The sequence below is a fragment of the Chrysochloris asiatica genome, unplaced genomic scaffold (assembly GCF_000296735.1).
Source record: "Chrysochloris asiatica unplaced genomic scaffold, ChrAsi1.0 scaffold00035, whole genome shotgun sequence".
In the NCBI taxonomy this organism is placed as follows: domain Eukaryota; kingdom Metazoa; phylum Chordata; class Mammalia; order Afrosoricida; family Chrysochloridae; genus Chrysochloris; species Chrysochloris asiatica.
This window is the reverse complement of record NW_006408553.1, coordinates 11,878,457-11,896,903: the sequence shown is the minus strand read 5'-3', so window position 1 is coordinate 11,896,903 and position 18,447 is coordinate 11,878,457. Positions and strand designations below refer to the sequence as shown.

The window sequence follows — 18,447 nt, the reverse complement described above, 5'->3', positions numbered from 1 at the left end:
GGTTGTATGCTTTCATCATACTTGGTCAATCTGTATACGGAGCAAATAATTTGAGAAGCTGGATTATATGAAGAAGAATGTGGCATCAGGATTGAAGAAAGACTAATTAACAACCTGTGATATGCATATGATACAACCTTGCTTGCTGAAAGCGAAGAGGACTTTAAATACTTACTGATGAAGAATGAACACCACAGTTTTCGGTATTGGTTGCACCTCAATGTAAAGAGAGAGAGAAAAAAATCCTCACAATTGTTACCAGTAAACAACATCCACATAAGTAGAGAAAAGATTGACATTGTCAAAGACTTAATTTTGTTCAGTCAACCATCAACACACATGGGAGCAGTAGTCAAGAAACCAAATGACATGTTGCATTAGGCAAATCTGCTGCACAAGACCTCTTTAAAGTGTTTAAGAGCAAAGATGTCAGTTTGAGGACTTAGGCATACCTTACCCAAGCCATGGTATTTTCAATAACCTCCTAGGCATATGAAAGTTGGACAGTGAATAAGTAAGACAGTACAAGAGTTGATGCATTTGAGTTAAAGTGTTGGAGGAGAATATTAAAAATATTACCAAAATAACAAACCAATCTATGTTGGAAGAAATACAGCCAGAATACTCACTCCTTGGAAGCCAGGATGGCTGCACTCTGTCTCTCATACTTTGGACATATCAGGAGGGACCAGTCATTGGAGAAGGATATCATGTTAGGTAAGGTGGAGGGTCAGAGAAAAAGAGGAAGACCCCCAGCGAGATGGATTGGCAAAGTGGGAGCATCAGTGGGCTCAAGCGTAGCAATGTTTGTGAGGTTGGCCCAGGACCAGGCAGTGTTTTGTTCTGTTGTGCATAGGGTTTCTATGAGTCACTACTGACTTGTTGGCACCTAACAACAACAACAACATATAGACACACACACATATATGTATATCTGATTAGGTACTTCCTGGGTGGTACAAATAGATAAGCGTTGGACTGCTAATAACTGAATAGTTGGCATTTGGAAACCACCGGAGGCAACTCAGAAGAAAGATCTACTCTGTATGCATCAGATTGCCATGATTTAATATTGATTCAATGATACCTAACTTTTGTTTGGTTTTATAGTTTTAATCTGGTGGTTTCATAAATTTTAATGAAGGTACTGATATAATATATGTAATAAGCTCATTAATAATAGTTTCCTCTTCATGTCTACATGTCATAAATGCCTCTTGGAAGGCGTATAGTTCAGCAGATCTCTTACACCATGGAATCAAAACAAAACAAAAAATAGCCAATAGATAGTTTGATATTGCTTAGTGAGCAATATAGTATGAGTAACATAGGCTTTTCTTCTCAGAGATATGTGTGAAAGTAAATTTTACTAGATAGTTGTTATTGATTCAAATATAAATTATGCTGAATCATTCTTCAAAATTTTATTTCTGTAAGTTATTATACTTTTATAAATCAAATATGTTACTATCAAGTGGATTCCAACTCATAGCATCTTTGTAGGAGAGAGTATAATCGCCTCACAGGGTTTCCACGGATATCAATCTTCATGGACGCAAAGGGTTACATCTTTTTCTTGTGGAGTGACTGATAAATGCTGGACCTCTTGGTTAGCAACTTAACCACTGTACCACCAGGTATCCTTTACTTAGAAATAGAACTCTATCTCAGTTTTATTTGAGGCAGGTAGCCAATAGATACTACATCCCAAAAGGTATTATTAGACATATCGTCATGACCATGAACCAATGAGAAAACTCAACAAATAAAAGGTTTAAAAGGGCTGGATTGTTTGAATCTACAAAGGGTTTGTAAGGTAATTTCTTTGGAGAGTATTGTGTTGTTCTTTGTGATCTGAAAGAATATAATTCTCATAAATCTATTATCTCATTTATCCTCACAACAAATCTCAAATGTTGTAGAAAAGTTATTATTTTGCTTGTATAAGAAAACTTCAAATAAGCAAAATTGAGATTATTATAAATAATGGTGTTGTGAACATATCCTTAGTCCTTTTATTACTATAATTTAAAAAATTACATTGAGATTTTTAGTATATTTCATAATAGAATAGTATATATCACCAGTATATTTGAATAAAAGTTTCCATTACTTTTATAATAGCTCATATTTCAGGAAAACATAATATATACTGTGTTTTATAGACTTGATTTTCTCTGTTATACAAAATTTTGATGATATATATATATATATATATATAGTAAATACAAGGTGTTCTTTTAACAGTGCTCTCAGAAATAGTTTTGTTAGTTTCAGTGATTATAATAAAAAGTGATTCTTTGGTTATGATTTTGTGATACAATTACTGATTATAGTCATGGCTGGAACAACTCTGACAGAGTTTTTTTGTATGTGTTTTTCTTTAGGTTTGTGTCAATGGTCACTGTGTAGAGTCGAGAATACTTGAGAATGAATCAAAAACTTGTTCACAAAAATGCAATGGAAATGGAGTAAGAAAGTACATGATTTACATGTTTTCACTAATCACTTGTATCTTGGACACTAGCTACACCATTCATTAATTTATTCAACACTTATTGAGTTCTAATTACAAGCCAGGTCTAGTTGGAGCTGAATTGGGTTGCTTAATATAGTAGCCATAATTAGTTTTAGAGAATAATTTGATTACAATTAAAATGCTGATGTTCTAAACTGTATACTGTTATAGGTGGATACTTTTCAGAAGGTATTAAATTTTCCAGTAGATACATTAACCTTTTCTCAAAGAAATTTATGGTACAATGCTTGTGCCTGATAACACATGGATTCATGAAAAGTGGCTGGCATTCTTTTGTACTTTTTATAATGAATTAAACAAGTTTTGGGGGTTTCTGCTGCTACTGCTTGAGAACTGGGGTGAGAGAAAGTGAAAATTCATTTAAATGTTTTTGTGAAGACAAAATGAAAATTAGACTTTAAAACTTCAGAAAATTCTTCAAATTAGCTTTATATACATTGCCTTTCATACAGTGATTTAAAACCAAAATTATATAAGATTTTGAAGAGTAGAATGAGAAAAGAAAAAGTAAAGATTGTGGTATATAATCAGTGAGTCAAAGTTGTTTCATTCAAATACAAGTATAAAGCATCAAAAAAAAAAAAAAAAAATCTGTCAAACTTGCTTTGAGTGGTCACAAATTGAAAACTTCCAAAGGAGTAAATAAATGGATAAGGTTAGCTTGGTATAAAATGATTGACTTTACATTACTATGTCATCAACCAAACACCTACCTATTTGCTTATTGTTAGTTTAACTCTTGAAATGTTTTTCAGTGTGTGTATATATGTAGAATACACACACACATACACATCAGGAGGGTAATTAAAAAATCATTGCTACTAGGTTTCAGTTCATATATGACAATCTGCCTGTTCATTCTTCAAGGATACCCAGGGCTGTCCTGTGATAATTTCTTTGGGAAACTTTGCCCCATCCACCCTACATCCTTAAAATTGCCTCTTCAGACTTCTTTTTGTCAACTCAAATTTAAAAGGAGCAGAATTTGAGTCCCTACACTGGGTTGCTATTAGTTGGAACCAACTTGATAGCACTTAACAACAACAACAAGATGATTATCTACATAATGACACCAAAGTTAGCACATTATACATCTTTTGGATACCGTCTTCTTGTATTTCAGCTTTCCTTTCACTTTAGTTTACCCTACATTAGCCTCACATGCCCCCAGCTCATGCTAACAATCCACCATATTTATTTTATTTACTCCTTTGTTTATTCTGAGTTCATTTAATCATGTATAGATATATTACATGCTTACTATATTATATTCTTCACATTTGACAATCAAAATTTGTCCAATTTAGGTATCAGCATAAATAATAATATTAATGTGTTTGGTTTGTGTTAGATTGAATGAAATAAAATATGCAATATTTTATTTTAATAAATAATAAATATATTAATATATAAATAAAAGTAATAAATAGTATTTGTGGCACTATTAGTTGCTATATTTCTGACAATAATAAATAGGAAGTAAGGGGAGCATTTAATTATAATACTAATATTGAAGGAATGATAGTGTTAAATGATTAGCAGTAAATGCTTAAACTAGTGGGTAAAAGTTTTCAAAGGACCAAGATATTTTCATAATCTCAGAAGTATCTCCCCACAAACTGATTATTTACATTGGAAAAAAACTTGGAAGACAACACCTTAACCAAGTACTCCAAAGTTACAAAACATGTTTGGACACATGGCATCCTGTGGCTCCTGAGAAGGACATCACTTCTGTGATATATTTAGGGATAAAATGCATGTTGCTGTATGTGTAAATGCATATGCTCATTTACACATACAGTAACATGGAGGAGAATGAAGTCTTAATTTATATAGATACCCCAAACTGCCAACCTGGTGTCACAGACTGTAGAAATGGTAAGAGATGTGCACGAGTCACTCCATAAATGAGTGCTGGCTGACTCCAGCACACTACTGGAAGGGGCTCATTCTTTTTCATTAGAATTTAAGAATATGTTTTGGAAATTGCACACTAAATTTGTAAGTAAATACCCGAAGGTGTTAAATTTTCTTGATGCAAACGTTGTGAGCCTTACTGTACAGCTTAGGTTTAGATGTTGTTGTTGTTGTTTCTTTTCCTTTTTTAGCCTAAGAAACCAAACATTTGATTTGTAGGTTTACCTTCCAAGTAAGTAACGTAAGCAAATTTAAAATAGGTAAGTTTGTAAAAGTAAGTTTGCTTTCCTTTGATAGTTTGACTTTCTGTGAAAAAAATGTTTTAAATGATCATTGAACTTTTAAAAACTTACCCTAGGTGTGCAATTCCCAACAGAAGTGCCATTGTTTTGAGGGCTTCAATCCTCCAGATTGCCTAACACGTTCCAGAGGATCTGCTTGGTTGCCTGGGAAACAGGGCAAGTTTGCATTTCTTTTTGTGTCCACTTAATAAACTTCTCAAGTTGCTTATCTTTACTAAAAGAAACTGAAATTTTTTTCTGCTTCAAAAGAGACTGATATTTGCAATTAAAAGGTAATCAGCTGTCTCTCAAAGAATGGAAACTGAATATATTGTTTTATCTTGTTTCCTTTTCCACTCTAACTACTCAGATGTGATTGAACGTAAGAGTACTTTTTATAATTTCTCATTTCTGATATCAGTTATTTTCTCTTTTAATGTATTTTCCTACCTTTTCTCCCTGTTTTGACTAATCCTGTGACCTCTGTTCTACATAAAAATGTACTGAGCGTCTACCTGGTGTCTAGACTTGTAACTAAGTTTCTGATGCAAGAAAACACAAAGAAAATAGAAGACAAGCTTTTTACTCTGAAGGAGTTTACAGTTTAAATGAGAAAAATCAATATAATTTGCTGCTAAGCAGATGACAAAAAGGATGCAGGCAACATATTCTGTGTGTTCACGATGAGTTTAGGTCCTGACATTCACGCACGGATTGTTTCTTGTTCCTGTTAGGTGCCATTGAGTTGGTTCTGACTCATAGTGACCCTTTTCACAACAACAACAACAACAAACACTGCCTGCCCCTTCACCATCCTCACAATTGTTGTCATGTTTGAGACCATTGTTGGAACCACTGTGTCAATCTGTCTCCTTGGAAGTCTTCCTCTTTTTTTCTGACCCTTCACTTTACCAAGCATGATGTCCTTCTGTAGGGTCTGGTCACTCCTAACATCATGCCCAAAGTGCAAAAGACAGACTCTCACCATCCTTACTTCCAAGTTGCATTCTGGCTGTAGTTCTTCCAAGACAGATTTATTAGTTCTTCAAGCAGTCCATGGTACTTTCAATAATCTTTTGCCAATACCATAGTTCTAATGTATTGATTCTTCTATGGTTTTCCTTATACGTTGTCTAGCTTTCATATACATATGGGGTGATTGAAAATACCATGGCTTAATTCAGGTGTAGCTTAGTCATCAAACAGACATCTCTGCTGCTACCAAAGTCTGTATTCTTTGATCTTCATTGCTAACCACTTCAAATTCTCTTCATTTACAGCAAGCAAGTTTGTGCCATCTTTATGTCAGATTGCTAGTCTTCCTTCAATCCTGATGCCACATTCTTCCACATTTAATACAGCTTTTTGGATTATTTGCTCAGCATAAGATTGAATAAGTACGGTGAAAGCATACAACCCTGGCATACACTTTTTCTGATTTTAAACTGTTCAGTATCACCTTGTTCTGTTTGAATGGCTGCTTCTTGATCTATGTATGGGTTACTCGTGAGCATGTGAAGTGTTCTGGAATACCCATTCTCAATGTATCCACAATTTTTTATGATCAACACAACTATGGCTTTGCCTAGTCAGTAAATCAAGTAAATATCTTTCTGATATTCTTTGCTTTCAGCCAAGATTGATTTGATATCAGCAATGATATCCCTCATTCCACACATCCTCTTCTGAATCTGACTTGAATTTCTGGCAGCTCCTAGTTGATGTACTGTTGCAATTGTTTTTAATTATCTCCAGCAACATTTTGCTAGAATGTGATATTAATTATTTTGTTCAGTAATTTATGTATTCTGTTGGGTCACCTTTCTTTAGAATGGGCACAAGTATGAATCTCTTAACAATCAGTTGACCATGTAGCTGTCTTTCAAATTTCTTGGCATAGTCTAGTGAGCACCTCCAATGCTGCATTAAGTTTTGGAAACATTTAAATTTGTATTCTTGCAATTCTTGGGGACTTGTTTTTCACCAATGCTTTCAGTGTAGCTTGAACTTCTTCCTTCAGTACTGTCGATTCTTGATCATATAGCACTTCTTGAAATGGTCGAACATCGACCAATTATTTTTGGTACAGTGACTCTGTTTACTCTTTCCATCTTCTTTTGATGCATTCTAAGTCATTCAATATTTTGTTTATAGAACCCTTCATACTAAAAGCTGACCCTTAAATTTCTTCTCCAGTTCTTTCAGCTTAATAAAATGTTTAGCATATTCTTCCCTTTTGGTTTTCTGACTCCAGGTCTTTGCACGTTTCATTATAATACTTTGTCTTCCCAACCTGCCCTTTGAAATTTTTTGTTCAGCTCATTTTCTTCATTATTTCTCTCAGTTACTTTAGCTTCTCTACATTCAAAAGAAAGTTTCAGAGTTGCTTCTGACATCCACTTTGGTCTTTTATTTCTTCCATTTTAATGACCATTTGATATATCTTCATGTATGATTTTTTTGATGTCATCCCACAGTTCCTCAAGTCTTCAGTCATTTGTGTTTAATGCATCAAGTCTGTTCTTGAGATGATCTCAAGATTCAAGAGGTATATTTTCAAGGTCATATTTTGGCTCTCATGGACTTTGGAATTTCCTTCATCTTAAGTCTGAGTATGAATATGAGCACTTGATACAGTTGACTTGTGGCCTTATTTCAGGTGATGATATTGAATTTCTCCATTTTTTTTCTCATAGATGTAGTCAATTTGATTACTGTGTGTTCCATCTGGTGTGGTCTACATGTTGTGGTGTGCCATGAAGTTGATTCTGAGTTATAGCAACCTAGCATTGGGTTCCTGAGAGTGTCTAATGGGTTTGAACTATTGATTCTGTGGTCACCAGTCCGGTACTTATCCTACAGCACCATATTAGGGCTCTTCTGGTATTGATGCTTTTGATAAAAGTTACTTGTAATTAATAAGTTTCTGGTTTTACAAAATTATATCATGTGATCTCCAGCATCATTTCTATCACCACAGCCATAATCTTTAGCTACCAGTAGTGATCCATGCATCTTGATTACATGTTTGATCAATTTTAGATTGAATAAGTTAGTAAAATTTTCATTTTCTTCATTATTGGCTTTAGTGGTTGCTACATACATTTGAATAATAGTGTTATTAACTGGTCTTTGTAGGTGTAAGGATATCCTGTCATAATCTTGAAATTTTCTTTTGGATGATGAATGCAATGCCATTATTCTTCAGTTTGTCATTCTAGGCATAGTAAATCTATGATTGTCAGACTCAAAACAGTCAAGTTTAGCTCGGTCCATTTCAGCTAACAAATGCCTAAGATATTGATCTTTATGCACTTCATTTCATTATTGATGACTTCCAAGGTTTCTAGATTCATACCTTTTACATTCCCATTCTGATGATTGATTAATGGAAGTTTGCAGCTGTTTCTTCACATTTTGAGTTGTGCCACTGTAGCAAATGAAGGTCTCAAAGCTTTGTTCCAGCCACATCATGAAAGTCAACTATATGTTGAGGACATAGCTCTTCTCAGTCATATTTTGAGGCATTCCAATCTGAGGGGCTCATTTTTCAGCACTATATCAGACAATGCTGCTATTCATAAAGTTTTCACGGGTTATCCCTTTAGTCCTGGTGTGAGCTAATGAGCTAGACTGCAAAGTCGGTTTGAACTTCAGGGTCAGTGGTTGAAGCTTGTCAGCTGCTCCTCGGAAACCCTATACAGGATCGTTATGGGTTTGCATTGATTAAGTCGATGGCACTTATCAAAAACAACAACAATCCCTTTAGGAGTTGTTCTCCTATTTTTCTGAATCTGTCTTAGTCTGGAAGCTACACTGTAACCTGTCCACCATGAATGACCCTGCTGGTTTTTAAAATACTGGTGGAATAGCTTCCAGCATCACAGCAACATAGAGACCAGTATAGTATGACAAACACACTGACCTATTAATATGTGCCTGATCTAGTGCATATATTAATAGTTTATCTAGGCACTGTCAAATTGATCATAACTAATGGGGATCTCAAGTTTGTCAAAGTAGAACTATCCTCTGTATGGCTTTAATGTCTAATTTTTCAAAGTAGAATTTTCTGGCGCACTTCTGGATGGACTCAACATCCAAGTTTCTGGTTACCAGTCCCACAGGATAACTGTTTGCACCAGTCAAATGCAGTTAGTCAAACAAAGTCCCTTCCTTCTTAACTCTTGGGGCTTCAAGATATGTTTTAGATCTATATAAACAAATATTCTACCACTTGTATGTCAGTTTGTTGCACAATGGTGGCTTGCCTGTTGTTGTGATGCTGGAAGCTATGCTAAATACTAGTATTTTAAATGTTGGTGGGGCCACATCTGTGGTGGATAGATTTCAGCTGAACTTCCAATTAAGCTAGACTTGAAAGAAGGAGACGAGGACTACTGCCTAATGTTTAGTCACTGAAAACGTTATGAATAGTAGTTAAATATTGTAAGATAGTACCAGAATATTGAATATTGTAACTTAATGATGAGCACCAGAATATTGTCAGATATAGTGCCAGAAGATGAGTCCTCAGATTGCAAATGCGACTCGGAAAGACCTGCCTCCTCAAAGTAGAATTGACCATGATGACACAAATGGAGCAAAGCTTTCAGGACCTTTATTTCCTGATGGGGCCCAACGCAAATTGAGAAGAAAGAGCTACAAACATCCATTAATAATTGGAACATGGAATTTATGAAGTATGAATCTAGGAAAATTGGAGGTGTCAAAAATGAAGAATGCATATGCATTGATATGCTAGATATTAGTTGAAATGGACTGGTATTGGCCATTTTGTATCTGATAGTCGTCATGTGGCTTACTGTAATAGAAATGACAATTTGAAGAGATTGGCATCATATTCATTATCAAAAAGAACATTTCAAGATCTATCTTGAAGTATAATGCTATCTGTGATAAGTCAATATCTATACACCTACAAGGAAGACCAATATATACCACTATTAAAATTTATTCACCAACTACTAAAGCCAGTGATGATGAAACTGAAGAATTCTACCAAATTCTTCAGTCTGTTATTGATAAAACATGCAATCAAGATGTATTGATAATTTCTGGTGATTGGAATGCAAAATTTGGGGAAGAAAGGAAGGATCAATAGTTGGAAAACATGGCCTTGGTGATAGAAATGATGCTGAAGATTGCATGATAGAATGTTGCAAGATCAATGACTTCTTCAGTGAAAATACCTCTTTTAAGCAACACAAAAGATGGTTATACACATGGACTTCACCAGATGGAATGTACAGAAATAAAATTGACTGAATCTGTGAAACAAAATGGTGGAAAGCTCCATACCATCAGCCAAAACAAGGCTGGGTACATACTGTGGAACACACCATCATATGCAAGTGCAGGCTGAAGCTGAAGAATATTAAAACAAGTCTACAAGAGCCAAAATATGACCTTCAACGTGATCCCACCTGAATTTAGAGATCATCTGAAGAGTAGAATTGATGCATTAGAACAAAGGCCATAAGAGTTGTGGGATGACATCAAGAACATTATACAGGAAGAAAGCAGAAGAGCATTAAGAATTCAAGAAAGACAGAAAAAAACACACCAAAATGGATGTCAAAAGAGACTGAAACTTGCAATACAGTGTAGAGATACTAAAGCAAATATAAGAAATGAGATAAAAGAGCTGAATAGAAAATTCCAAAGTGCAGCTTGAGAAGACAAAGTCAACTATATATAATTATGTTGTTGTTGTTGTTATGTGCCGTGGAGTCGGTTCCGACTCATAGCGAACCTGTACAGGGTTTCTGAGGCTGTAAATCTTTACGGGAGCAGAAAGCCTCATCTTTCTCCCGCGGAACAGCTGGGTAGTTTTGAACTGCTGACCTTGTTCGTAGCCCAATTTGTAACCACTACACTACCAGAGCTCCTTATATATAATAATAGAATATGCCAAAATCTGGAGTTAGAAAACCTAAAGAGAAGAACACGCTCAGCATTTTTCAAGTTTAAAGAACTGAGGAAAAAATTCAAGCCTTGACTTGAAATACTGAAGGATTCTTTAAGAAAAATAATGAATGATGTAGAAAGCATAAAAAAAAAAAAGATGGAAATAATGCACAAAGTCATTGTACAAAAAAAAAAAAAAAAAAGGATGATGTTCAATCATTTTAATAGGTAGTGTATGTTCAAGGAAGGAGTCCAAGCTGCACTGAAAGCATTGACAACAAGGCTCTGGGTATTGATGCAATGCAAATAGAAATCTTCAACAAACTGAGACAGCACTGGAGACACTCAACTATACTAAGAAATTTTGATGACAGCTGCCTGGCCAACTGATTAACAGAGATCTATATTCGTGCCCCATCCAAAGAGAGGTGATCCGAAGGAATGGGGGAATCATCAGACAATATCATCAGTATGATATGCAAGTGAAATTTTATTCAAAGATAATTAAAAATTGGTTTCAACATTACATTGACAGGGAACTGCTAGAGGTTCAAGCTGGATTCAGACTAGGGCATGGAAGAAGTTATGTCATAGCTGATGTCAGATGGTTCTTGGTTAAAAGCAGAGAGTACCAGAAAGATGCAAAGGCTTTCAACTATGTGGATCATGACAACCTATGGACCACATTGCAGAGAATAGGTTCTGGAACACTTACTTGTGCTCATGAGGAACTTGTACATAGACCAAGGGGCAGTTGTTTGAACTGCCCCTTGGTCTATGTTGAAAAATTTAAATGATTCAAAATCAGGAAAGGTGTGTGCCAGGATTGTACTCTTTCACCATACTTATTCAGTCTTCCTTCAGTACATACTTCTTCCTTGAACATAGGCATAGGGTTGCTATGGGTCAGAATCAACTCCATGGCACCGAACAATAATAATAACCCAAATGTTAACAAGTAGCAGCATAGTTAGCATTAGAATCAAGGCTCCTGACTTTTATGCCACACCAAAATGCACTGCCACCAAGTCAGTTTTGACTCATAGCAACTCATAGCAACTCAGGCAAAGTAGAACTTCCCCCATAGTGTTTCCAAGTCTATAAATCTTTATGGAAGCTGACTCACATCTTTCTCCCACTGGTGAGTTTACACTGATAACTTTTTGTTTTGCAGCTGAGTGCTTTAACCACTGCCACCAGGACCCCTTGATTTTTATGCCAGTACCTTTTAAAAATAAGGAGCTCTGGTAGCGTAGTGGTTACGAATCGGGCTGCAAACCTTAAGGTCAGCAGTTTGAAACTACCAGCTGCTCCGCAGGAGAAAGATAAGGCTTTCTACTTCCATAAAGATTTACACCCTCGGAAACCCCTGTACAGGGTCGCTATGGGTAGGAACCGACTCAACGACACTTAACAACAACAACAACAACCCTTTTAAAATAAGGGGCTCTGGTAGCATAGTGGTTACAAATTGGGCTGTGAACTGCAAGGTCAGCAGTTCGAAACTACCAGCTGTTCCACAGGAGAAAGATGAGGCTCTCTACACCCGTAAAGATTTACAGCCTCTGAAACCCTGTACAGGGTCACTATGAGTCGGAACCCACTCCACGGCACTTAACAAAAAATAACAACACCCTTTTAAATGCATTACAATGCATTCCATGTATAAAAATAGATCTCTGATATAGAATAATTGATGCATTTGAGTTATGGTTTTGGAGAAGAATTTTGAAACTAGAATCGACTGCCAGAAAAACAAACAGATCTGTGTGGAAAAGTTCTAGTATGATGCTGTACACTAGACTGCTAACCACAAGGTTGACAGTTCAAACTCACAAGTCGCTCCTTGGACACCCTGTACAGGTTCTATGAGTTGAAGTGCCTCAGCAGCAACAACAACAACAACTGCCAGAAGAACGAAAATCTTTGTCTTGGAAGAGTGCTTCTTAGAAGTCAGAATGACAATGCTTATCTCTCATACTTCGATCATGTAATCAGGAAGGACCAGTCCCTGGGAGGACATCATTCTTGGTAAAGTGGAGGATTAGTGAAAGAGAGGAAGACCACAAATGAGGTGGATTGGCACAGTCTCAGCAGCAGTGGATTTAAATGTAACAATTGGGAGGATGACATAGGACCGAGCAGTGTGTGATTCTGTTGGGCACAGGGTCGATATGAGTGGGAACAAACTCCATAGTACCTAACAGCAACTGCAATGTAAGAATATCACAACCCAATACTAGCCAGCATATATGAGGGACTTAAAAAAGTTTATGGAAAAGTTGAATTAAAAGGTAATAGAATTTATGCATGAATTTAAATATATATATATAGTTGTGAAGTGCCATCGAGTTGATTCTGACCCATAGCAACCCTGTGAGGGTTTCCAAGGAGCAGCTGGTGAGCTTGAACCAGCAACCTTGCAGTTCAAATGACTTTTCAGTCTGATGCACAGTGCCACACCAGTTATATATATATATATATATATAACTTTTTATTGTGAATTGGAGTAGTGCAATGGCACTGGACTGCTAACCAAAAATTCAGAGATTTGAGCCCCCACCAGTCATTTCTAGGAGAGAGTAGGAGAGAGATGAGGCTTCTTCTCTCACAGATTTACAGCCTTGGAAGCCCTATGTAGGTTCACTGAGAGTTGGAGCCAACTTGATGGCACTAAACAGCAACAACAGTTGTGCATTAGGAGAGGGTTTACAGAGCATACTAGTTTTCCATTCAACAATCTGTACACGTTTTTTTCATGTTATTGATTGCAATCCCCACAATGTAAAATTATTTACACCACTTCCTCCCTGTGTTTCCTGCTTCCACTCTTCCTTCTTTCCTGACTCTTTTGAACTTTGTTCTTGGGTAAATGCTGCCCTTTTGATCTCAGATATTTGATTATTCTAAGATGTGCTACCTCCCTAGTGTTACTGTTCCCCCTACAGCCCTGTCTATTCCATGAACCTTTGTTCCCTCTTCTATATATATAAAAAAAGTGAAATTCTATGATAATGTTAATGTGCCTTGTAACAATGCAAATTTTTATAATCCTGTAATTGTTGTTGTTAAGTGCTGTCAAGTTGGTTTCCACTCATATTTTGTTGTTGTTAACTGCCATTTAGTCTGTTTCAAACCATAGTGACCTTATATAGAATTTACAAGGAGCAACTAGTGAGCTTGAACCACTGACCTTGCAACTGAAACTGACTTTACAGTTTAGCACATTAACCCACAGTGCCATACCAGGACTCCCTTCAACTCATAGCGACCCTGTATATTACATGATTATGTATCATTGAATTTTTTTTACTTCATTTACAGCATTATAGTTAGTTTTTGCTGTGTCTGTTGTAAACTATAGAGTATTCTTGTTAAGTGTTGTCCAGTCGGTTCCAAGTCATAGCAACCTTGTATAGGGTTTCCAAAGAGCAGCTGGTTAGTTTGAATTGCCACTTGTGCAGTTCAAACTGACCTTGCAATTGAGTGCTTATCCTATAGCATCACACCAAGACTCCAAAATATAGAGTGGTGGTGGTGCTGTGGAGTTGGTTCTGACTCATAGCGACCCTGTATAGGGTTTCTGAGGCTATAAATCTTTATGGAAGCAGAAAGCCTCATCTTTCTTTCACAGAACAGCTGGTAGTTTTCAACTGCTGACCTTGAGGTTAGCAGCCTAACTCGTAACCACTACGCTACCAGAGCTCCTTAAAATATAGAGTACTCTGGGCAAATTAAATGACTTATCTATACCTTTGTTTCCATGCTTTTAGGGGAGAGGTTAGGTGAATAGTCTCAAATATTATGATTTTACTATTGTTTTCCCACGTAGTAACTAAAATTAAGAACATTATACTTAATTTGCTACAAATTTAAAGTGTAACTTTTATTTTTTAAGACTATTTAATGTATATTCATTTTTAGGTGCAATAATGGAAAGAGCTTTTGGGAGAACTGAAAAGAACTGGTGGCTTCTAGGTGCCTACATTTCTTTACCCATTCTTGTCATAGCAACCATATTAGCTATGAAATGGAAAAGTTTGAAAAATCGGTTCACCAAGGAAGAGGAATCACTAAGTAGTGGGTAAATTGAATTTGGGTTTTAAAGTTACTTAAATAACATTTTGAATCTTATCATATGATGAGTAGCACTACATTGGTATATTATTTAATTGTGTGAGATAGTTGTAATATTCTTATTTTAAAGATGCAAAAATTTGGGAGTATAGTTTAAATCACTTATCGAAGTCACTGCCCTGACCACTGAGAGAGAAAAATAACTTAAATGCACCCATCTGTATTGCTTTTCAATGTTATAACTACTTTTTTAAATGTGTGATCTGTGAGTAATCTGTAGGAAAAGCACTGGAAATATATTTATTTCAAAATTCAGATTTTTGGGCCCACTGATAGGCACAAGCCAAATACTAACATTTTTCTCCTTTCTTTAATAAAATACAGAATATAAGAGTTTGTTCATGAAAAAATAGATTAGAAAGATAATGGAAGTTTTCTTAGAACTAGAAAGATAATGGAAGTGTTTTTGAAGTCCTCGCCTGCAGTTGCAATCCCCTTCCAGTACTATTTGCCTCCATCTCTGCATAGAACAACTACACGAACAGTTAATGTATGTCTTTTATTATATATATGTCAACTGCATATGGTTGTGTCCATGTACCATATGTAATACAGTTTTGTATATATTTTTAAATTTCTGTATTTTCTCTATAAATTAATTTTCCTTTTCCAGTTCTAATTTTGTTGTGGTAGTTTTTCTTTTCCATGATCAATTTTCTTGTGGTTTTCTATTTTATTAGTAATGAAGTATATGTATGTTGTGGTTGTTGTTAAGTAATGAACAACATTGAGTTGGTTCCAACATATAACAACTCTGTATAGGGTTTCTGTAGAGTGGCTGGTGGCTTTGAACTGTCAACCTTGTGGTCCAGTACTTATCCTACTGGACCACACCAGGACTCCAAGTGTGTGTGTGTATATATTTGTGTGTATGTATATGTATATGTCCTGGTGTGATCCAATGGATAATGCACTGGACCACAAGGTTGATTTGAACTGCAAAGTTGGTTCAAATTTACCATCTGCTCCTCAGAAACCCTATATAGGGTTGCTATGAGTCGGAACCAACTCAGCGACACTTAACAACAATAATAATATAAAAATGACCTAATTTTGTCATTGTATTTGATGGACAGTTTTGCTGTATATATGATTCTTGGTTTCTTTCAGAATTTCATATATATAATTACATGGTTTTTGCTAAGAAATTAGGTTTCTTCTGAGAAACTAGAGTTTAGTCTTACTAGTTCTCCTTTGAAGGTAACTTTTCATTTTTTTCTGAGCTGTTGTCAGAATTCTTTTCTTGTTATTGCTTTGAAAAGCTTAATTATAATATGTCTTGGTGTTTTTCTTTCAGAGTCTATCCTGTTTGGAGTTCATTCAATTATTTGGTTGAACATCTTTCTTTCATGATGTTAGGGAAGTTTTCTTTCAACAATTCTTGGACAATATTCTCTGGATTTTTTTTTTTTTTTTTGGTCTCTTCCTGTTCAGGAATTCCTATCACATGTAAGTTATTCCTCTTGATAGTGTCCCACATATATCTTAGGCTTTCTTTGGATTTTCTTTCTTCTGAACATTTCTCTAGTAAATATATATTGAGAGATTTTTCTGCAAGTTTAGTAATTCAGCTTTATACTGATTAATTCTATTTCTTTGCCCTTTCAGTGTATTTCTGAAGTCTTAGTGTTAGTCGTCTGGCTTTCTAATTGCTATTTTTATATGGTTCCCATTTTTCAGTTATTTTTTCAGTTTGTTTCCTGAGTTTTCCCTGTGTTTTTCTTGATCTATCTCACAATCCATTGAAGTTTTCTACGTACTATTATTTTAAATTCCTTATTAAGTAGTTCTGATACTATTCCTGTGTTATAGTTTCTGACTCTGTATTTTGGTCACTTGTTTAAGGAACTCTATGTTGTTACTTTGTGTAAGCTGAAATTGTTTGTTTTCCAGAAATTATGATGTCATTTATATTTAGTTGATAGTTGTATATTGGTATATTGTCACTCACCACCTGTCTTCTGGTGGGTATGGTACAGATTGGAAGTATGAACACAGTTCTCTGTGTGTAGTGTAGTTCAGGGTGGAATCACATGTCTGCAGAAGCAGTATGCTATGCCAGGTACACTACGCCAGGCAGAGCAAGTGATGTGCAGGAGAGGGTGTCACGGGCCACTGAATTGGTGAAGACAAGGACAGACCATGCTTCCAGTGTTAGAATGGCACAACAACCAGGAATAATTGCTTTCTCCCTTGCCACCAATTTTCAGCTAAGTTCTATGTCTGCAGGTTGCTATACTAGTAGCCCCTCGCAAAAGCTCAATATGCCTATTCAGTGCCATGCCAACCCACAGTCCACCTGTTCTTCTAATCTCTCATTCCTGTTCACCTTCCTCTCCAGTCAGCACTCAGTCCACCTCTCTGTCTGATCCTCTGATGCTCAGGATTCCAGTATCATTATCTGTATTTGTTTTCATTTGGCCTCTCATGTCTTTGTTGCAGAGGGTTGATCCAGTACGTCTGCTTACTGTAAATTTTATTTTATTTTTTTAAAATGTTTTATTGTGAATTATGTGATAGTTTACACGGGAGAACATTAGTTTTACATTCATTCTCTCATATATCGTTTAATTGCCATGGTTACAATCCCGTCAATGCATCATCAACCAACCAAAGGGTATACACTACAAGCCTGCCCCCTGGTTGTCAGTACACAGTCCCTTTCCCTCTCTGGATCTAAAGTCCCCAGCTGCTCCATCGCTCCACATCATCATCTCCATCTCTGGCGTCACTGCTTCTCTGGGTAAGATCTCGCTCTCTGCTCTTCTCCATTGATGGTCCCTTGGATCTCCGCTCCTAGACTGAAATGTTAATCACTCCCCTCCTTGCTATAAAACATCTATCTACCTTTACATTTCCAACCTTCACAGTCAGTCCTGATAACAGTTATTCACTATTATATCACAAGAGACCCATCTGCATTTCATTGCATCAGCCCCGCCCAGACAGATTGCATACTACTCACTGGAGATTCTACCTTCCTCCAGGCCCTCTGGATCTAGGTTCCCTCTTGAAAGCTTGTAAGCCAGTCACTTCTTGCCTTTGTAGCCCCCCACCCCCACCCATTTTGGGTAGCTAATGTCCAAGTTGCCCATCCCTGTCTACTCTGTATGTGGAGAGGGTGGGAGTGATCCTTGCTGTAAGGATTTGTTTCCTCTTTTGAGCTACTGCATCCATAGGTGTAGGTCAAGTTCATCAAATTGTATCTGATTAATCTTTTTTTTTTTTTTCTTCCCCTTTTCTATCTTCCTCTGGTTGAGCTCTGATCATCCAGTCATTGAAGCCAGGTCAAGTGGGTATTATCTGCATGTATGGGTGTTTTGTGCGTATGCCCTCTCTTCTTATCAGCTGGATGCTTCACTCTCCACTCTAGTCCTCTGTGGCTATGTCACTGACTCAGGGCCCAAGAGTCCACAGGTGTTGCCACACTGCTGGACATCCAGGTCTCCACCCGGGTTCACAGGAGTCTATTGAACGTTGTAGGGCTTAGCTCACCACTTCATTGCTGTTTTTCCCTCACTTCCCCTTATTGGTGATGAGCATGGTCATCAATCAGAGCGTGTATTCCCATTGAGTCTTAGTCTCGCAAGGTGGTTTGCACTGAGAGGACCCAACCACTTGCCTTGATGTCTCCTGGGC

General features: G+C 36.5%; 1 protein-coding gene across 1 annotated transcript in view; it reads left to right on the top strand.

Moving 5' to 3' along the window:
- The window catches only part of ADAM32 (ADAM metallopeptidase domain 32), a 208,168-nt gene that overhangs the window by 139,542 nt on the left and 50,179 nt on the right, over positions 1-18,447 (top strand). The window contains 3 exon segments of the mRNA XM_006878390.1: positions 2,388-2,471; positions 4,818-4,917; positions 14,596-14,748. Coding sequence (XP_006878452.1) covers positions 2,388-2,471; positions 4,818-4,917; positions 14,596-14,748 — 337 coding nt within the window.